The sequence below is a fragment of the Lepus europaeus genome, chromosome 19 (genome assembly GCF_033115175.1).
Source record: "Lepus europaeus isolate LE1 chromosome 19, mLepTim1.pri, whole genome shotgun sequence".
Taxonomy (NCBI): domain Eukaryota; kingdom Metazoa; phylum Chordata; class Mammalia; order Lagomorpha; family Leporidae; genus Lepus; species Lepus europaeus.
Window position 1 is genome coordinate 5,689,203 of NC_084845.1, and position 21,185 is coordinate 5,710,387.

The 21,185-nt window shown below is 62.6% G+C and overlaps 3 protein-coding genes across 3 annotated transcripts; all 3 read left to right on the forward strand.

Moving 5' to 3' along the window:
• The first annotated feature begins 1,489 nt into the window (after window positions 1-1,489).
• On the forward strand, window positions 1,490-4,109 carry KLK10 (kallikrein related peptidase 10). The gene is given in 8 exon segments (XM_062175903.1): window positions 1,490-1,531; window positions 1,533-1,581; window positions 2,312-2,352; window positions 2,354-2,493; window positions 3,217-3,491; window positions 3,589-3,722; window positions 3,958-4,072; window positions 4,075-4,109. Coding segments are annotated over 8 exon segments (831 nt in total).
• A 3,291-nt stretch (window positions 4,110-7,400) lies between these two features.
• LOC133748414 (kallikrein-9) lies at window positions 7,401-11,336 on the forward strand. The gene is made up of 5 exons (XM_062177200.1): window positions 7,401-7,443; window positions 7,530-7,686; window positions 9,499-9,764; window positions 10,763-10,899; window positions 11,184-11,336. Exons 1-5 carry the CDS (start codon window positions 7,401-7,403, stop codon window positions 11,334-11,336), a joined length of 756 nt encoding a protein of 251 aa, XP_062033184.1.
• A 1,446-nt stretch (window positions 11,337-12,782) lies between these two features.
• On the forward strand, window positions 12,783-17,046 carry LOC133747575 (kallikrein-8-like). Its single transcript, XM_062175904.1, has 5 exons — window positions 12,783-12,852; window positions 13,206-13,365; window positions 13,722-13,984; window positions 15,807-15,940; window positions 16,885-17,046. Exons 1-5 carry the CDS (start codon window positions 12,783-12,785, stop codon window positions 17,044-17,046), a joined length of 789 nt encoding a protein of 262 aa, XP_062031888.1.
• The last annotated feature ends 4,139 nt before the right edge of the window (window positions 17,047-21,185 follow it).

The following is a 21,185-nucleotide window of genomic DNA, read 5'->3' on the forward strand; positions in this document are numbered from 1 at the left end:
TGGCTGTTTAAATTCAAATTACATAAACTACAACTACCATGTGTCAAGGGCTTGGTAGCCACACAGGGCTGGCGGCTGCTGTGCCTGACACCACCCACAGATGCTTCTAGAAGCATCAAGGGACAGCCTGTGCCGCTGGCTCCGTTCTCACGGTGGAGGACGCTCCACGGGCAGCCGGGAACTGGGGTCTGTTCTGTCTTCTGCGCGCCTTGCAGAGAGGTGGCCTCCGGTGGTCAGGCAGACTTGGCCAAGTGGGTTGGCCACGGAGTTGGCCACGGAGTTGGCCACGGCCCCTTGGCAGCTCTGGTCTCCCAGGGCCTGTGTCTCACCTGGAGACACGCACACAGCTGGAGGGGGAGGGCGAGACATGAAGCCACAGCCTCCCCCCAGACACACACAGCACACACGTGTGGGCCAGTCCCTGGGACACACGGGGCGCCCACCGCTCCTGCGGCCGGCAGGCGGTGGGGCAGCCGAGCCGCTAAACTCACTCTGCCCCCATAACTCCGCCTCTCCCCCTCTCCAGCCCTTTAAGGCTCGGTTTGTCCCGGTCTCCCGCGTCTCTAAGCCCCTTCCCTAACCCCCTCCCCCTCCCTCCCTGCACGTTGTTCCCTCTTCCCACGGAGGCACCTTAGGAATGCACTTCCCTGTGTAGTTCCTGTCTCCGCTGTCACTACCGCCCACCGCTGGGCTCCCTGGGGCCACCGTGCCCTCTCCCACACACACACCTGCGAAGGTTCCCCAACCGGGTGTTTCAGGCACTCGGAGAAAGAAGTCTGTATTCCAGGGCCCCTCCCAGGGCAGGAATCTGGGGCCCAGGTCGAGTGCCAGCCCCACCCTCGGTTTAATTAGAGAGAGGGAAAAGGAGGGAGGGGAGCCCTCGGGGGGCAGGGTGGGGGAGCTTCCGGGAACTTGGGGGTTAAAAGGAAGTCTGGCCAGGGGTCCCCGGGCAGAGGACTCTGGCGGCCCAAGAGGCAGGGCAGAGGCGCTTCGGGGTCCCCTCCCTCCTTCCCTTCGGCGACTCTCAGGTGAGGCGGGTTGCCCCCCACCCCGGCTGGAGCGGGTCGCCAGAGGATGGTTGGGGACCCCCGTGCCTTGGGCCTCGGGCTCCTCACCTGCGAGCAGCCCCCCCGGGGGGGGGGGTGAGGTGCTAGAAGAGGCTTGGCTCCCCGAGCCTCGGGCCGACCCCCAGGGCACCTGCGGAAGAAGGTGAAAGTCCGCGCTGGAAGCTGGTGGGGCTGGGCCTAGGGGCCGCTGCTCTCGATGTGGGGTGCACGGGAGGAAGCCCCCAGGGACCTCATTAGGGTAATCGCGCCCATCGCGGCCGCTCCAGCCCTGAGCGCCCGCCCTTTCGGTTGTTGACTGCAGGTTTAAACCGGTCCCAGCGGGCTCTACGGTCCCGGGCTGGGCAGAGACCGGCATGGTTGGAGGTGGTGGTGGTGGGGTCTCTGATTTAACCCGCCCCCGGCCCCCAGCACAGGTCACAGCCATGAGATCCCGGCACCTGCACCTCTCCGCCGCCTCCGGCGCCCCGGCCCTTGGGAAAGCTGCTGCTGCCGCTACTGATGGCGCAATTTTGGGGTGAGGCTGGAGCCGGGCCGGCGGGAGGCACCGGGACCGGAGAGAGGGGCAGCGAGTGGCGTCGTCACCAACCCCGCTCCCCGCTCCCACCCCCACTCCTCGCCTTGGGCTTGCAGCGTGCGAGCAGGGGCGCACCCCCCACGGAAGCTGGGCCCCAGGGCGCCCCGCCCCACGCAGACCCCCGCCTCTCTATACCGCCTGGGGCCCTGCTCCCCTCGCCCTACCGCGCCCGGAGCTGCACGTGCCCCCCTCTTTACCCTTTTTCTCCGTCTTGCCTCTTGCCCTACCACGTTGTCTTATTCCCACCCCTTATTCTCACCCCTCAGTTCTATCCCCGCCCCCGTCCCTCCACCGCGTTCTATCCCCGCCCCCCTGTCACTCCGCCGCGTTCTATTCCCGCCCCCGTCACTCCGCCGCGTTCTATCCCGCCCCCTGTCCCTCCGCCGCGTTCTATCCCCGCCCCGCGCGCTCCAGCTCCGCGCACTCGGGTCCCCCGCGCGCGGCGTCCGGCCCTCGCCCCTGCGGACCCGCCCTGCTCCGGCCCCTGCCTCCGCCGCGGCCCCGCGCCTTGCACTTTCACGCCCCTGCTTTTCCTCCCATTCGGCAAACACACGCGACCCCCGGCCCCGCTCTCCCTCGCGCTCTGGCCGCCGACCCCCCGCGGTCCCGGCCCGCGCCCAGCCTCGCCCAGGCCGTGCCTGCTCTGACCCGCGGCCCCCTCTCTCCCCAGCCGCGCAGGCGCTGCTCCCGGGGAACGACACGGGCTCGGACCCGCGCGGCCTCGGGCGCCCGGTGCCCGCGCCGCTCGCAGCCCTGGCAGGTGTCTCTCTTCCACGGGCTCGCGTTCCACTGCGCCGGCGTCCTGGTGGACCAGAGATGGGTGCTCACGGCCGCGCACTGCGGCGACAAGACGTAGGGGCAGCCGGGGGAGCGGCCTGGAGGGGCGGGCGGGGCCGGGGCCCTGGGCAGTCCCGGCCTGGAGGTGGGGTCGGCCTGGGCAGTGATTCCTCTGTGCGTGTTGGGGGGGGGGGGGGGGGGTTGCGCCGCGGCCGCCAGGCGGCGCTGCGGCCCTTCTCTGGGGGCCAGCGGCTTCTCCTTGGGTCTCGGGAATTGGCAACTAAAAGGTTCACTTCGCGAGTCCCCACTAGGGAAGGAAGGACTAGCTGTCCCTGTAGAGAAAGGAAGGGGCAGGCCTACCCAGGAGTCGGGACCCCAGCCCCACTGCCTGAGAATCCAGGAGAAAAACACCCCATTTCTCCTCCCTGAGTCCAGGAGTCCAGGCCCACACTCCTCCCTCAGACCCAGGGGTCCAGGCCCACACTCCTCCCTCAGACCCAGGGGTCCAGGCCCAGCCCCTCCTCCCTCAGACCCAGGGGTCCAGCCCCAGCCTCCTCCCTCAGACCGAGGGGTCCAGCCCCAGCCCTCCTCCCTCAGACCCAGGGGTCCAGCCCAGCCCTCCTCCCTCAGACCCAAGGGTCCAGCCCCTCCTCCCCCAGACCCAGGGGTCCAGCCCCAGCCTCCTCCCTCAGACCCAGAGGTCCAGCCCCAGCCCCTCCTCCCTCAGGCCCCTCCCCCAAGGCTGCACCTTCCTCCCCAGCCCCCCCATAAGTCTTTGCTCTCCTCCGCCCCCTGCAGGCCGCTGTGGGCCAGAATCGGGGACGACCACCTGCTGCTCCTGCAGGGCGAGCAGCTGCGGCGGACCACACGCGCCGTCGTGCACCCCAAATACCGCGGGGGCTCAGGCCCCATCCTGCCCAGGCGGACAGACGAGCATGACCTCATGCTGCTGAGGCTGGCGCGGGCGGCCGTGCTGGGGCCCGGCGTGCAGACCCTGCGGCTGCCCTACCGCTGTGCCGAGCCCGGAGACCAGTGCCAGGTCGCTGGCTGGGGCACCACGGCCTCCCGCAGAGGCAAGAGCGGGCGGCGGGGGGCCTCAGGCAGGAGGGGGCTGGGTCTGCGGGGGGCGCCCGGGTTTGACCGCGTGTCACCTGCCGGTTCTCTCATTAGTGAAATACAACAGGAGCCTCAGCTGCTCCAGGGTCACTCTCTTGAGCCCCCAAGAGTGTGAGGTCTTCTACCCGGGTGTGGTCACCAGCAACATGGTGTGTGCCGGAATGGACCAGGGCCAGGACCCCTGCCAGGTGGGCCCCGCCCCTCCCCAGTCCTGACCCCTCCTCGTCCTCACCCTCAACCCCATTCCCCTCGCCCAGCCCCTCCTAAGCTCCTCTCCGATCCCCGCCCCCTCCCCCACCCGGTGCCAGCCTCCTCCTCACTCCAGCCCCCAAACCCATCGCTGCCCGAGACCCTGAAGTGGCCGCTCCCACGTCGGGGGTGGGGCCGCTCACTGGCTCTCTCCTCCCTCTTTCCCCCACCCAGAGCGACTCGGGCGGCCCCCTGGTGTGTGGCGAGACCCTGCAGGGTGTCCTGTCCTGGGGCGTGTACCCCTGCGGCTCTGCCCAGCACCCAGCCGTCTACACCCAGATCTGCAAGTACCTGCCTGGATCCGGAAAACCATCCTCTCCGGCTGACCCGGAGAGCCCTGCCCCAACCCTGCTGCCCTGGTGGACCCCCCTGCCCTCCCGTTCCCTGTCTGTCCCAAACCCGGGGCAGGGAAGCGAGGGCCCAGCCTGCCTTCCTGTGCCATGCCTGCGGCGTGACCCCCACCAAGCCTTCTCCAACCTCAACGTTCTGGCCTCCAAGATGGGGCAATGAAACACCTACCTCTCACACCCGACGGTGCCTAACGTGTGTGTGTGCGCACGTGTGTCTTTATGGGAGTTACCAGGTGAGCCTTGACCCAGCGGGCTGGCGACGGCACCTGCGGTCACCTGTTGTCACACAGCAGGGGCGGAGCACACGCACACACCCCTCCGCCTCCAAGCCTCAGGGCTGATGGGAAAACCGAGCTCCCCGCCCACCCTCCTCCCAGCTCCCAGGAAGCTCCCCTGGCCACCTCCTTCTTGGCCAAGGTCCCACTTCTAGACCCACCCAACACCAGGTCCTGCTGTCCCGGTGCGAACTGGACCGGCTTGGAGTCATGGGGCCGCTGGGACTCCGGGGACCTCTGGCTGCGTGGAGGTGGGAGCCCACCCCCACCCCCACGGTGATGCCACGATGCTGCCCAGACGCCTCGTGGAACCTACACGGGAAGCTTCCATCCTGCAAACAGAGGAGCTGTCCGCGCAGCTAGTTCTGTCCTGGGGTGACGGGATGGGGGTGGGGCTCCCACACAGCTCCCACGCAGAGCTGACAGGCGTCTGGGGCCTCAGCTCTGCCTGGCCCCCGGCGCTGTAGCCTAACCTGAGCGCGGGCATAGGTTTTGTCTCCCCTTTCAAACCCACGTGTTATGTGCCCGGCCCCCAGCTGGGTGACGGGGACACACTGGTGATCGTGGCAAGATGCCCGTCGCCGCAGAGCCCGCACAAGGTTGGAGTCCGTGATCTGAGCACGTCGTCCAGCCCACGGCCCCTTTGGCTGACCGCTCCCCGTCCCGCCCCCATTCACACACCCAGGAAATGTCAATCAGGCATATCAGCTGGGTTTGTCAGGCCAGGCTCAGAAGCAAAGATGATTCAGAGTGAGCCCTACCCTCTGGGAGCTGCCACTCAGGTCAGGGAGAGAGGCAAGTCGTACATGCTTGTCATTCAGGCCTCCACTCAAAAGTCACTTCCTCCAGGAAGCCTTCCTGATTGCAACTGCTAAGCAAATCCATTTGTGGTCACCAGACCCATTACTCTGTTTATTTCTTTAAAAAAAAAAAAGATTTATTTATTGAAAAGCAGAGAGAGAGAGGGAGAGAGAGATCTTCCATCTGGTGGTTCACTCCCCATATGGCTGCAATGGCCAGAGCTGGACAGGACAAAGCCAGGAGCCTGGGGCACCATTTGAGTCCCCAACGTGGGTGCAGAGGCCCAAGCACTCAGCCCATCTTCCACTGTTTTCCTGGGTGCACTAGCAGGGAGCTAGATTGGAGGCAGAGCGGCTGGGACTCAAGCTGGTGCTCCTGTGGGCTGCCGGCATCGCAGCCCACGATCGCTGGCCCCAGGCCACTGCTTCTGCAGCCCTGGTTGTAGCTGAAGTTGTCTCAGGTGCCTGTGCCCCCTCCCCACCCACAAAACCCCGAGAGAGCCGGGGCTCAGCTTGTCCACTGCAGCTTCTGGGCACCTGCTACAGCGCCTGGCAGGTGAGGTCCACTCACGCACGGGGAGTGGACAGGGAACACCCGCTGATCAGACGGTGCCCTGCCAGGCGTCCCGGGTGACGTGTTAGCCAAGTAGGGGCTCACCAGGTACAGGAGAAAATGCATCCCTGGAGAATTCCAGCAGCTAATACACATGATCCGCTTACCTAACACCAGAAAAAAAATAGCCAATAAAGGTAGCTATTAAATTGCTCTGTTTTTTTCAGATTTGTTTCTTTGAAAGGCAGAGTTAGAGAGCTGGGGGAGAGATCTCCCACTCACTAGTTTGTTCCCCCAATGCCCACAAAAGCCAGGACTGGGCCAGGCTGAAGCCAGGAGCTTGGAACTCCATCCGGGTCTCCCACATGGGCGCAGGGACCCAAGCACCTGGGCTGTCCTGTGCTGCCTTCCCAGGCGCGTTAGCAGATGGCACATGCAGGCGGCAGCCCGGGGCTGTGCAGGAGGCGGGCAGATGCCCGGTCTTCACATTCATGTCCCCTGCAACCCTGGTGGATTTCGCTGTGTAGCCCAAGGTGCACCTAACCATTGCCAGCCCTGGGGTCTGGACAGGGAAGAGACCGGGTCCACGGTCCGAGCTCCTGGCCACGACACCGCCGTGAAGCAGGGCGGACATCCAGCTTGAGACACAGCCCTGTGGGCAGCCGAACGTGGAAGGGGCTGTGAGTGCCGGGCGGTGGGGTCAAAGAGGGACACCACCTGGAGAAATCAGAGCAGGCTTCCTGGAAGAGGGGGGCATTCAGGTTGGGTCTTGAAGGATGAGTAAGAGTCCACCAGGCAGAGAATGATATGGAGAAAGACGTTCACTCATTCCATTAGCATCTCCTGAAGATGCTCCCAAGTCCGGTCAGAACTGGGTGATGCCGGCGACACAGAGATGAGTCAGGGCTGGGGCCCAGCCTTCCAGGCGCTGCCCACCCAGGGAGGACGAGAGCCGGGGGGAGAGATGCGGCTCGGGGTGGGGGTGGGGAGCCCCCCCCCAGGATTTGGCATTGAGAAGGAGTGGGGCACCTGCGTCCCTGGGGCGGTGGGGCTGCAGGAAGGGGCGGGTGGTGACAGGAGCAGGTTAATCCCCATAATCCCCAGGGGGCAGGGTTCTTAGCACTCTGGGAGAAGCCTCTGTCCTGGTGGGGAGGGGGTGGGGAGGGGCCCCAAGCCCCAGGGCAGAGGTGTGCAGGCTCTGTCTGCCTGCCTGGGCTTCTGCTGGTCCCTGCGCCCCTCCCCTCCCTCCTCTTCTCCCTCCCCCCCTCCTCTTCTCTCCCCCAGGCCATGAGACTCTGGGTCCAGGTCCTCCTGACCCTGAATGGGGATACCCCACTCTGAAAGCCCCAAGGGAAGCCCTCACAGCCCGTCTACACCCAGCACCACGCCAGCCGTGTAGACAAGCTCCAGCCCAGCGAGCCAGCTCATCCCCACGGGGACTCCTCCCCGCTCAGGGGTCCCCCTGTGCCCACCTCCCCTCTCCTCCCCTCCCCAGGCCCCTGTCACCGCCCCCAGGGACATTGCCCAGGTCTGAGTAATGGCAGGGGCGGCCCCGGGGAGGAGGAAGGAGCAGGCATGGCTTACCATAAAGAAGCCCGGGCGCCCAGCGCGGGCCCACGGACCCGGGTGCCCGGAGGTCATGAGGCTGGGATGCATCTGGGCTCTGCTCTCTCTCCTGACAGGTGAGCCCCTGCCCCTGCCCCTGCCCCGCGCCCCCAGCCCTCCCAGCCTGCTTGGAACTGACAGCTCTGCCCTCACTCGACCCCAGGGCACGGCTGGGCAGACACCCGCGCTATAGGAGCCGAGGAGTGTCGCCCCAACTCGCAGCCCTGGCAGGTGGGCCTCTTTTACCGCACCCACCTCTTCTGCGGGGCCACCCTCATCCACGACCGCTGGCTGCTCACCGCTGCCCACTGCCGCAAGCCGTGAGTGCCCCGGGGGCCAGGGCTGGGGGTGGGGGCTGGGGACTTGGGGAGGGGGTTCCTCTGTGGGGGGCAGAGGCAGGCAGGAATTCTGACACCTTTCAATGACAAAGCATCTGGCTCTAAAATCTAAGACTCAAAACCGTGAGATTCTAAAATCCCGGCTCCGGGAAATCCCGTGCTCCGCCCCAGCGGCTTCTAGAATCTTAGCAGGCATCAGCTCTGCCCCGTGGAAATCTAACACCAGCCCCAGGTGTAGCTTCAAGTTTTCTAGTGGAAAAAAAAAAAAGCGGGGGGGGGGGGGGGACAAGTACAAATTCACCTGACGTGCCATCGCCATCGTTTGAGGTGCTTGTGAATGACACCTCCTCTCTGATTGGTCCTGAGCCTTCCACATCCAGCAGGTGCACCACGGCCATGGCATCTCACCCTGCGGGCTGGCCACGCGTGCTCCGTGGCTGTCCTGCCCACCTCAGCCCCAGAAGAGCACATTCTGACATTCCAGGCTCATCGAATACAGAGAGGATGGCCCATGACCCTCGGTCACAGCATCCCAAATAGTGTATCTGTATATCTCAGATAGTAAACTGTTTGAGTCCAAAAATTACTTGAATCCTATAGGCTGACAATCTAAAGGCTCAGAGCTACAGACCAATGAGATTCCAGCCTTATTATCCCCAGAGTAACGGGATTCTGAGATCTTACATTTTAGTTCTCATACAGATAATTTAGAAATCCCAGACAATTTTTGATACAGAGAAGTATAGAACATTGGAATCTTGGGATTCATCAGCTCCTATAAGTTGGGTATCCCAGAATCACGGGTAATCGGGTGTTAGGATCTGGTGAGCCCAGAATCCTGCCTTCTAGGCATTCGGATAGAACCCTGGGATCTCCCTGATGCAGGATCCTCCTAGGTCTCTGAGCGGAAGCTGACATTTTTACCTCCAGGAGCAAAGCACACGGGATGCTGACCCAGGAGGCCATGTGGGAACTTCCCATCAGGCATTGTCCCACCATGGGACCTCTTGTAACTCGGGTCTGCACCTCAGGCTGGAAGAGCGATGGGGAGAGTTAGCCACAAAGCCAAAGAGGAGCAGAGATTCGCAGATGGAGAAACCCAGAGACAAAGACGGGGTGGGGGGCAGGGCTACAGCCCAGACCTAGAGTTAGGATGCCAAGGGTGGGAGAGGGGCAGAGATGGAAATGAAGCCTTAAGCTCCCCAAGCTCTGGGCGCTCAGTCATCAGCCTGGTGTCTAAGGCCAGTGGGCCAGGGCTGGGGGGTGGACATAGGGGCCCCCAACAGCCCAGGACATGGACCTGGAGCAGAAGAAGCAGGCCAGGGCTGCAGGGAGAGAGCTTAACGTAAGCCCTTGGGGGAGAAAGGTGCTGGGGCCACAGATGAACCCCAGTGTGGGGAGTTTCCCATCCCTCTCCACCACCCCCCCACACACATACACACACACTGTGCCTCTCCCATAGAAGCCACCACACCTGTGGGGGCAGGGGGCAGGGCTCCCATTGAGTGGTAGGTGGGGCCCCCAGGTGCCTACAGGGGACCCAGATCACCAGCAAGGTTCCAGGTGGGGTAGGGAGGGAGGCGACCCGCTCAGCCCACAGCTGGGAGTGGGGGGTCCTGCTTTCCGTATAAGGCTCCTAAGGTAGTCAGAACAGGGAGCAGAGACCCAGAGAGGGTGTGCACCTTGCTTCAAATCACACAGCACCCAGTGTCAGACACGGGAGTGTGGCTGGCAGAGGGTCAGCAAAAAGACCCTCCCTCGCCCCAGCTTGACCCCGGAGGCCTGTCCCAGCAGGTACCTGTGGGTCCGGCTCGGGGAGCACCACCTCTGGCGGTGGGAGGGCCCGGAGCAGCTGTTCCGGGTCACCGACTTCTTCCCCCACCCGGGCTTCAACGCCGACCTCAGCGCCAACGACCACAATGATGACATCATGCTGATCCGTCTGCCCAGGCGGGCTCGCCTGGGGGCCGCCGTGCAGCCCCTCGGCCTCAGCCAGACCTGCGTCTCCCCCGGCACTCAGTGCCTCATCTCCGGCTGGGGGGCCGTGTCCAGCCCCAAGGGTATAGCCCTGTCCGTCAGACCCCCCCTATGCCTGCCCCTCTGTCTCTGCCACCTTACTCATTCTCTCTCTCTCCTGTGACTCCATTTCAAAGATGCTACCAAGTACAAGATAAGCCATTATCTTCTGGACCATTAAAAACGGGGGCGGGGGGAGATGCTGTTGATGGCTGGACACCAGTTCCTGGAAGACATGGCGTGATTTCGGAGGCATCTACATGGGAAAATGCATGCACTTGGAGAGTCAAAATAGAGTCTTTTTCTCTGGGTGGGACGCAACAGTGGGCTTCAGCTTCCTGCATCACTACTGGCGTCCAGAGAGTCTTGAAAACAAAAGTCCGAATTTTTGCTGCCGAAATCTAAAATCTGGGAGGTTTTACATAAAAGCCAGGTTTCTAAATTTACGCCCCCCCTCAAAAAAATCCAAATAATTGGGCAATCATGGACACACATTCCCAAAATACCCAACACGGAGCAGTGATGGGACTGCCTCCTGCTGTCCGTTCACCCCACCAGCTGCTGCCTCCCAGCAGGGTCCCCTCGCCCAGGTCTGGTCACCCACTGCGTCCTGGACCCCCGAGTGTGCACCTGTGCGTGACACTGGCTGCTGCCTCCCGGCAGGGTCCCCTCACCCAGGTCTGGTCACCCACTGCGTCCTGGACCCCCGAGTGTCCACCTGTGTGTCAGTGCCGCTCCCCACCCCACCCCACCCCCGGTCCCCTCTGTGTCCGTCCTCGTTCTCTGCAGGGTGACGTGTGTCTTCTCTGGCCCCTTGCCTCTTGGGTTCTTTCTGCCTCTTTCCCTCTGGCGTCCCGGCCTCTGGCCTCTCCTCCTCCCCGCCTGTCTCTCTTCTGCGCCTTTGTCGCCGTCTCCTGTGTCGGAGTCCTACCACTCCGCTCTCCGCGGGTGGCCCCCAGAAGCCTGCGGGGCTGGCTCGGGGAGCAGGGCTGGTATGGAGTGGCGGGAGGCGGCCGACCTCTGTGGATCTCTCTCCCAACAGTGCGGTACCCCGTGGTCTTGCAGTGCGCCAACATCAGCATCTTGGAGACCAGACTCTGCCACTGGGCTTACCCAGGCCACATCTCGGACAGCATGATCTGTGCGGGCCTGTGGGAGGGGGGTCGCGGCTCCTGCCAGGTGACAGCCTCCTTGGGGAAGGGAGGCTGATGCAGGGCCTTGGGTCTCGGGGGAGGCGCGAGTTGGGACCCCAAACTTCCTGGGCCCTTATGGGGAGGGGGCTGGGAGTCTGGGCTCAGTCCTGAGGCAGGAGGGGTCTGAGATCGGGGCGGGGGCGGTCTCTGAGCTTCTACCCCGGGGGGTCTGAGGAGGAGACCCGAGCCCGGCCTCCTAGGAGAGGGGCGGGGCCTCGCTGGGGAGGGGGCGTGGCCTGACCGTTGTCTCCGCGCGACTCCCGCGCACAGGGTGACTCCGGAGGACCCCTGGTTTGCAACGGGACCCTGGCGGGGGTGGTGTCTGGGGGCGCAGAGCCCTGCTCCAGACCCCGGCGCCCCGCCGTCTACACCAGCGTGTGCCACTACGAAGCCTGGATCCGCAAAACCATGGAGGACAACTGAGACCCCCGCAGGGCTCCCGCCGGCGACCGCCGCACCTGGCACCGGGACTCCGCCGCCTAGGGCGGGCCTACCTCGCACCAGGTCAATCACGGCGTGGCCACGCCCCCAGGGAACGCGGCAGGGACACGCCTCCGCCGCACGTGGCCCTGTGTGGGTGACGTCACCGCGAGCTGGCGCCAACCCCTCCCCGGAGCAACACAGCCCTGTGGCTCCACCCCCTCGGACCTTGCCCAATAGGACTCCGCCTCCACGGCCCCGCCCCTAGCCAGAAGCCCCGCCCCGTGCACCGCCCACGGGGAGCTCCGGCTGCGCCGGGCGCGTTCTGGGTTTGAATTTCTGGCGGGACCCGGCGGGACCAGGTTGGAGGAGGGTCTCGATCCCTTTAGGGCCAACGGATGTTTTACAATAAAGGCGGGAAACCGCGCCTCGCGTCTGCCTGCGCTGTGGGGTCTGCTGCGCTAGCGGCAGGGGGCCGCTGCGGGGCAGGTGCGGGGCGGGCGCGGGGCCGCTGCAGGGCAGGTGCGGGGCGCGCAGCTCGTCCCGCAGGCCCCCATCCGCCCCGCTGCAGCAGGGCTCCTCCCGAGCTCTGCCGGGGCTGGCCCCGCCGCCCCCAGGGAAGGGGAATCCAGGTCACGGCGCCTCCCAAACCTGCCCTCCCGCATCCCACCTCTCGGGGAGAGCGGGCGAGGCCGACCCGCCCTCGGTGTCGGAACGCCGAGACCCGCCTCTCCTCCGTCCCGGCCTCCCGGCCGCAGCCCCCACAGGAGCTGGGCCCAAGGCCCGGTCCCCGAGGGACTGAGCTGTGCAGCCCCGGCCCCTCCACCCTCGGACCCGGGAGTCCAGCCCCAGCCCCTCCTCCCTCGGACCCGGGAGTCCAGCCCCAGCCCCCACCTCGGTTCAGACCCTGGCGCCCCCTCTCCCAGGCACTGAGCCCCTCCTCCCTCAGACCTCCTCACTCGCGCCCGAGGCTCCGGGTCCCAGGGGCGCCCCCTCCCGCCCCCGCCCCTCAGTTGCGGGAGGAGGCGGAGCAGGGGGCGGGGACTGGAGGTTAAAAGGCTGCAAACTCGGGTACCGCGGATGGAGCAGAAGCGCCCTCCCGCGAGCCCGCAGCCGCCGGTGCCCCGCCCCCCGGATCCTGGAAGGTGAGATGCGCAGTGGTCAGGCCCGGGGACGCCCCTTCCCCGGGGCCCAGGACTCCAACCTCCAGCGCTTGCCCAGCCAGGCCCTCAAGCCCTAGGCCCTAGGAATGCAGCAGGCCACTGCCCCAGCCCTGTCCACACTCCGTCTCGGAGTCTGGGGTCCCTGCCTCCTCTTCCTGGGCCCTGGAGTCTGGTTCCCACCTCTTTCCTCCTGCAGGAACCCCCCCCCCCCACCATGCACTCTGCTCCCTCCCCAATCCCTCCCAGGGAGCTCAGCCTCCCCTTCCTCTGTGTCCCAGCCCCCACCATGGGACGCCCCCCACCCGGTACAGCCCTGACCTGGATGCTCCTGCTGTTGCTGCTGGGAGCCTGGGCAGGTGAGGGGGGGGCAGGAGGCCGCTGGGGGGGGGGGGTGGCACCATGGCTGCGCCCGCGTGGGCTCTCCTGGGGTGGGGGAGGGGTGCGTGTGGCAGCAGGTGGGAGTGGGTTGGGTGATGTTGAAAAATTGCCCAAGCCCAGCTCGCGGCTGCGTTGGCCTGGGACACGCGTGCACACGGGAGCGGACAGGCGTGTGGACGTGTGTGCTTGCGTGTGGAAGCGTGCCCGGGTGTCTGAGTCACGTGTGATGACTCACAGGATTAGACGGGTGTATGTGTGTGCTGTTGGTGGCGCGTGGGTGCCCCGGCGCTGCCCCTGAGGGCCACTGTCCACCCGGTCCCTCCTGCTGCAGGACTGTGCGGGGCGCAGGGCTCCAAGGTGCTGGAGGGGCAGGAGTGCGAGGCCCACTCGCAGCCCTGGCAGACGGCCCTGTTCCAGGGCGAGCGGCTCATCTGCGGGGGTGTCCTCGTGGGGGCCAGCTGGGTCCTCACCGCTGCCCACTGTAAAAAATCGTGAGTGGACGACGGGCGAGCTTGGCTGGGGCCCGACAGGAGCTGGGGCCTAAGAGAGGAGCTGGGGCTTTGGCTCAGACAGGAGAGGGCTGGGGGCCAGGACCCCCGGGTCTGAGGGAGGAGGGGCTGGGAGCCAGGACCCCCGGATCTGAGGGAGGAGGGCTGGGGCTGGACCCCTGGGTCTGAGGGAGGAGGGGCTAGGCCTGGACTCCTGGGTCTGAGGGAGGAGGGGCTAGGCCTGGACTCCTGGGTCTGAGGGGGGAGGGGCTGGAGCTGGACCCCCAGGTCTGAGGGAGGAGGGCAGGGGAGGGAGCTGGTGTCCAGAAGGCTGCCCCAGTGCCCCGCCCCCACCACAGGAAGTACACAGTGCGGCTGGGAGACCACAGCCTGCAGAGCAGGGATGAGCCGGAGCAGGAGCTGTCGGTGGCTCAGTCCATCCAGCACCCGTGCTACAACAACAGCGCCGTGGAGGACCACAGCCACGACCTGATGCTCATCCGACTGCGCCGGCGGGCCTCCCTGGGCTCCAGAGTGAAGCCCCTGCCGCTGGCAGCCCGCTGTGCCCAGGAGGGCCAGAAGTGCACCATCTCGGGCTGGGGCACGGTCACCAGCCCCCGAGGTAGTGGACTCAGCGTCCCGCGGGGAGGGAGCGCAGGAGCTGGTTGGCCCAGCGGACCCCAAGCCACGGGCAGCGCTTGGCCGGTCAAGAGGAGACACAGACGGGAAAGTGGCTGTCCCAGAGGCCCGTGCTGGAGAGCGTGGGGGTCAGGCCATTAAGAGCAGAGGGGAGAGATAACTGGCGGCTGAGCAGGGTCCTCTCACGGAGACACCGTCCTCCGAGACCTTGCCTTGTACGGGAGTCTAGACCAGCTTCCTACCAGACTTGGAATACATGGACTCCGACAGGGCTCAGGGAACGTCCTAAAACAGCCTCTCCCACAGGAGCCCAAGAAACCCGGCCCCTCTTGCCTTAAACCCAGGAGTCAGTCTTCCTGTACCAGGGCCTGGTGGTCTCTGTCCCCAGCTCCCTCCTCCCTCCGGACACAAAAGTCCATGAGAGAGAGAGAGAGAGAGGTCTTCCATCCATCCATCACTCCCCAGGTGGCTGCAATGCACGGGGGGGGGGGGGGGGGGACGCTGAAGCCAGGATCCTGGAGCTCCATCCAGGTCTCCCACGTGGGTGGCAGGGGCACAAGCCCTTCCACCACCACCCCAGGCATGTCCGCAGGGAGCTGGGTGGGAAGCAGAGTAGCCAGGACTCGAACCGTGGCTCCGATTGAGAGCCGGCGTCCCAGGCAGCAGCCTAACCCACTGTGCCACCGCGCCTGTTTTCTTCAGCGTGTGTTCCTGGCGCTCGGGATGCTGCCTGCTACACAGCAGCTCCTCAGTGACTATCTGTTGGATGGATGCATGCAGGCATGAGTGAGATGAATGAACGTATCCCTCCTTCAAAGAGCTATTGTGGCCGGCGCTGCGGCTCACTAGGCTAAACCTCCACCTGTGGCACCAGCACACCAGGTTCTAGTCCTGGTCGGGGCGCCAGATTCTGTCCCGGTTGCTCCTCTTCCAGGCCAGCTCTCTGCTGTGGCCCGGGAAGGCAGTGGAGGATGGCCCAAGTGCTTGGGCCCTGCACCCCATGGGAGACCAGGAGGAAGCACCTGGCTCCTGGCTTCAGATCAGCGCGGTGCGCCGGCCTCAGCGGCCATTGGAGGGTGAACCAACGGAAAAGGAAGACCTTTCTCCCTGTCTCTCTTTCTCACTGTCCACTCTGCCTGTCAAAAAAAAAAAAAAAAAAGCTATTGTACGGATTACACGCGGTTATGATCTTGAAATTCCCAGTGCACGGGCGTGTCCCCAAACTTCTCGAGCCTATGCCTCAAAGAGCAATAAGGCTAATTGCCCCTTCAATCATTAATTCCACACTTATTTGTTGAGCCCCTAGTACGTCCCAGGTGCTGTTGTAGACTCTGAAGATACAGTTGTGAATGGACTGTGCTAAATCCATAGCTTGCCAGTGGGGGCAGTAGGCAACAAACAGACACACGTAAAAGAAAATGGCAGGTGCTTTAATGAAAGATGGGGCATGGTAAAAAGATAGGGTGTGGTGAAGAGGTGTTGTTCTAATTAGTGTGGTCAGGGAAGGCTTCTAGGAGGTGGTGTCATTTGGGACAAGTGGAATTCCATTGAAGTTGAAGACCTGGTGGTTTGAGGGCAGAAAGCCTGGGGAGACAGGGTCAGAGGTGACACCTCCAAAGCTCTCGGTCGCCTGCCCTTGATTTGAAATTGACTCAGGGCAAAAAACTAAAGGTAGGACCCAAGGGTCCCTTCTGGAAGGGAAAGGCGAGTAGTGGTGTCCACTCCCATGGGGCTGTGCATGGACACAAGGGACAAGGGAGGCAGAGAAAGGGCCACTCTTGTCACCTCTCCCTCCTCCTCCTCAGAGAACTTTCCAGACACCCTCAATTGCGCAGAAGTACAAATCATTTCGCAGAAGAAGTGTGAGGAAGCCTACCCGGGAAAGGTGACCGACGGCATGGTGTGTGCAGGCAACAGCAACGGGGCCGACACGTGCCAGGTGAGGGGCTTCCCAGGTGCCCCCTGCGTTCCGCACCCCCCCCCCAAGGTCACCAGCAGAGGGCTCCTGAGCATGGCATGGCCGCTGGCATTTTCTTGGCCACCCTTGCTCGCAGGGCGGGATGTGGAAAGGGAGGCCCTGAGGCCTGAGGACCAAGTGTGGGGCTGGAGGGAGGGGGTGACGCCCCCTGCTGCCTCTCCCACCCTTCCTCCCCGGAGTCTGGCCACTTTGCTGACACCTGTCTGGGTTCCCAAGCCTGGCTCCTGGGGAGCACGGGGAGTGGCGCCAGGGACCTCCCAGTCCCCTCGGTGAGCTCCCCATCCCCTCTCCTGGGCCTCTTTCCTGGTCAAGGCACCTGCTTCCCTGTCCCTGTGCTGGAAGCCCCACCCCCTCACTAACGATTGGTCCCTGGAGATAATATGTTCTTCCCCATTGGCCAAAGATGGAGTCGCTGCCCTGAGTGACACGCAGCGAAAGCCAATCGCTCTGAATTGTTCCCTGGAGACATGGTGTCTTCCGCAAGGATTCCTGACCTTGTCCTTTGGGAATCTGGTGTGTGTGTGTGTGTGTGTGTGTGAGAGAGAGAGAGAGAGAGAGAGAGATCCTGTTCTTTTCTGTTTAGTAACTAGAACCAATGATCCAGTCATCACTGGCCAGGAATGGAGAAGACGTCAGCTCTGTCTCCTCCGTGTAATCTCGGCTGTTTTCTCTCTCGAGCCCTCACTCTCTGCCCTCTGGGTCAGAATTTGAACCATTGCCCTGAGACATCCCAGCTGGGTCCCTGCACCTGGAAGCCCCGCCTCCATATTCCAGATAGAGCGCAGAGGGGCAAAGCTCTCATCCCATTGGCTGGAGGGGGAGCCAATCACGCTAAAGACGTGGCGTGAAGGAGAGGGATTTGGTGTGCATGGTAGCCGACTCCGCTCCCCACTGTCCCCCTCCAGGGCGATTCCGGAGGCCCGCTGGTGTGCGGAGGGGTCCTCCAGGGCATCACCTCCTGGGGCTCAGACCCCTGCGGGCGGCCCGAGAAGCCCGGCGTCTACACCAACATCTGCCGATACCGGGACTGGATCGAGAAGACCATGGGCAGCAGGGCCTGGTCCTAGGACGCGCCCTGGGCCCCCGGAATAAACGCACAAACACAGCCGGCTCCGTGCCTGTTTTAGCCTGCGGGGAGGGGGGAGTGAGGGGAAGGGGCTGCCCCCCTGCTGGACCCCCTGGCCACTCTGACCCCTTGTTTTCTCTGCAAGGACTTGGGAGAGCGTCAGGCTTCGCTTGGGGGCAGGCGGGATTCGAAGACCCTGGGGGCTGGTCTGTGAGTCTTGAAAAGGCTGTTGTTCCGTTCCTCTGAGCAGAGTTTGTAAGATTTGAAGGGAGGGGGCGTTTTCCCTTTTCATTGTGAGACATGAGGCAAGAAATGTAAGAGCTTAGATATTCCCAAGTACAAATGAACACCCATCAATCCACAGCCCAGGCCGGGAAGCACCTGCCAGCTGCCCACGGTCCAGAATCTTCCTCCCGGCTCAGCGCTGCCTGGGGCGGCTGCAGGGAGGCGCCAAGGGCATTTGGGGGAGAACCTGTCCTAAGATGCTTGGGGGGCCAGTTAGGGTAAGGATTTAAATTCCCTCTCCTAGGGCTTCCCAGAGCGCAGACTCATGAAAGGGAATCTGATTGGGCCAGCTCGGCGACGGAATGGCCAATGGTGTGGCTGCATTCTGGTCAGGTGACCAATCCCAGCCAATCAGCGACTGTTTGGAGTCCTGGGATTTGAACTATGGCCGCCGAGGGCCGTGGAAGGGGGTTCTCCGTGAAGAGGGCCGTGTGCCCGTCAGTCAGCCGGACAGTCCGCGACAGTGCACAGAAATCTGTGTGGACTGGTCCGAAATCCCTGGATGCTAGGGGTGCGTTTTTGGAGCAGCTCCTCAAGGGATCTGCCAACCCAAAGATCGGTTTCTAGTTTTTTGTTTTTTTTTGTTTTTTTTTTGTTTTTTTTTTTTTTTTTTTTGACAGGCAGAGTGGGCAGTGAGAGAGAGAGACAGAGAGAAAGGTCTTCCTTTGCCGTTGGTTCACCCTCCAATGGCCGCCACGGCCGGCGCATCAGGCTGATCCAAAGCCAGGAGCCAGGTGCTTCCCCTGGTCTCCCATGTGGGTGCAGGGCCCAAGCACTTGGGCCATCCTCCACTACACTACTGGGCCACAGCAGAGAGCTGGCCTGGAAGAGGGGCAACCGGGACAGAATCCGGCGCCCCGACCGGGACTAGAACCTGGGGTGCCGGCGCCGCTAGGCAGAGGATTAGCCTGTTGAGCCACGGCTTCGGCACGGTTTCTAGTTTTTAGAATGGAAAATTTCAAATACACAAATCAGAGGGCGCGGTCACCCCACACACCATCATCAGACTTCAGCGGCTGGGACGCAAGTCCAGTTCCGTGTCTCCTCACTGTCCCTGCACTGGGGTCTCCCTCCCGTCTGAAAAGGGACTGCAGAGGGAGAAACGGGAAAGACTGATGAATCGGCACCGGCATAGTGAGATGGGGTGGAAGTTCTGCTACTCCACGAGACAGAGTGCAGACAAAATGATAAATATTTGAGGATACATATGTTTACATTTATACTGATTTGGACATTACACAGTGTATACATGTATCAAAAAATCACCTGGTACCCTGTGAAAATGTCCAGGTGCTATCTGTTAAATTATTTTTAATTTATAAAACAGGAACGGCCAACCGCAGCTGGCGGGCCTCGGTGCCGTGAGCTAAAAATCGTTTTTACTATTTGATATGGTGATAGGAGAAAAATAACTTTGAACCAAAATATGCAAAATGTTATCCTCCAAAACGAATCTCATCCTCCTTCTCATTCACGGACCTGTGTGGAAAAACTTGCACTAAGTTGTTACTACTATAGTTTAAATTCCGTCAAGTAAATATGTGGAAATTCGTTTTCCCTTTTGTTATGTAAATTCACATAGAATATCCTTGGTTTTTGATTCTTGGCCCACAAAATCTAAAATACTAAATGGACATTTATAGAAGAAGTTTGCCAGCCCTTCCAAAGGCAGACGATGCCACAACACCCACCTCGGAATGATTTTTTTTTTAAGATTTATTTACTTATTTGAAAGAGTTACACAGAGAGGAGAGGCAGAGAGAGAGAGAGAGAGAGAGAGAGAGAGAGAGGTCTTCCATCTGCTGGTTCACTCCCCAGTTGACCACAACACCCAGAGCTGCACCAATCCGAAGCCAGGAGCCAGGAGCTTCTTCCAGGTCTCCCACAGGGACCCAAGGACTTGGGCCATCTTCCACTGCTTTCTCAGGCCACAGCAGAGAGCTGGATCGGAAGTGGAGCAGCCAGGACTCGAACCGGTGCCCATATGGAATGCCGGCACTGCAGGTGGTGGCTTTACCTGCTATGCCATAGCGCCAGCCCCGGAATGATTTTAAAGCCATAAGCACCTTACATTAGCATGCCTTGCAGCGTGGACGATGGGTCTCAGTTATAACTCAACATCCAGAGGCTGTTTACGTGTCAGCAGAGCCATGTAAGCGGGAGCAGAACTGAAGATTGGCTTCCGGTATTTGGGGGAGGGGCTGAGAGGGGCTGGGAGGGAAAGGACCTTATCCAAGGTCACCCAGCGACTCGCGAATAAAAGTGTGGACTGTGCGGGGAGATGAGAAACAGATACGGCCTGAGAGGCGCCGCCTCATCGGGGGTCCTTGGGCACAGGTGTCAGAGCCCCAGTTCAAACCAGCCTGCACCAAAGAGGGGACCGGCCGGCTGAGGTGGCCTATGGCATCACGGGAAGGAACACAGGTCACTGAGCCCCCAGACTAGAAATAGCAACTCCAGCTCCCGCTGCGCTGCCTTCCCCGCTCTGTCTGGGACTCCCTCTCCGGTGGCATGAGCTGTCTGTCACCCCCGCTGGCCTCGCTCCTGGGAACTCAGCGGTGCCGACACAGCCAGAGAGGCAAACTGAACCTCTGGATATTCATCCCCGGGCAGAACGCCCACTGCACCTGCTCCTTGGACCCATCCTTGTTGCTGGACTCTTCCTGGATTGGTCTGGGTCTCTGGTCCATCCTAGTGGGTGGGTGGGGCTGGAGGGCTATGACGGACAGTTTCGCTAAAACCGCAGGCCACCAGGCCACGAGGGAGCATCTCCCTACAGGAAGTGAGGGTCTGTGCTTGGGAGGCGGGGAAGGGGGATCCAGGGAGTGAGGAACAATGCACCCTCAGAACCCACGGGCTGAGTCAGGAGGCGCCAGGGTCACGGTGGCCAGGATCCCGCGGGGCAGGGCACAACTGGCACGGCAGTCAGATGCCAGGTCTCACATGTGAGCATGAGCTGGGAGGTGAGTCACCGTGCAAGGTGCAGGGCGCAGATGGGAGGGCGAAGGAGGAGGGAGGTTGGGTGTCAGGAGGAAACAGAGCCACGGGTGCTGGCACCGACCCCAGGGGGCAGGGGCACCACAAACAGACTTGGGGCTTCTGCTCCTGCTTTGGGCCAAGGGAGACTCAAAGGGCGTGTGAGGGTATAACTGGGAATTTTGGTTTGTGCCAGGGTTGGGGGGCACCATGGGCTCTTAAATCCCCAGCACCCAACTCTGACCTGGCTGGGACTGGCTTGGGAGCCCAGGTTCCTTCTGCCATACCCCATGGCAGGACGGCTCCGAGCCCCAGCCGGTGGGCCTGTGGATGCCAGCGACCTGCAAGCTGGTTATTTACGGGGGCGCCTCCCAGGTTTCCTGGGCTGGGCGGAGTGGCGAGGAAAACAGCCGTGAGCACGCACGCTCTGCTCACCAACACCGGTGTTTGGCCGCAGAATCAGATTCGGTAATTACGAGCGCAACTCGCAGACAAGATAGGTACCTGGTGATTTCGGAGGGCGAATTCTCGTAGAATGCTGAGAAGGCAGAGGGCTGAGGGATGACAGAACCCAGGGCCAGGCGATGGCAAAGATGCCAGCGACAGATAAGCCGACAGTCTTGCTCCAACTCCCGCATTGGGAAGCCAGGAAGGAGACGGACACCGGCAGGTGGGCGGGCGGATGGCGGACTTGTGCTATCCAGGGGCCTGTGTCTACTCGATTCAGAGGCTCCAAGACCTGGCCAGGACTTGCAGGGTCTGATTTTCGGATCGGATGAGGAGCGAGTGTCTCGGAGCTAGGGACTTGTCTGGGTTAGTGAGCACGGTGCCGATGGTAGGGTGGCGTGAGCGGCAGCCTTTATCTCAGAGTTTGTTTGC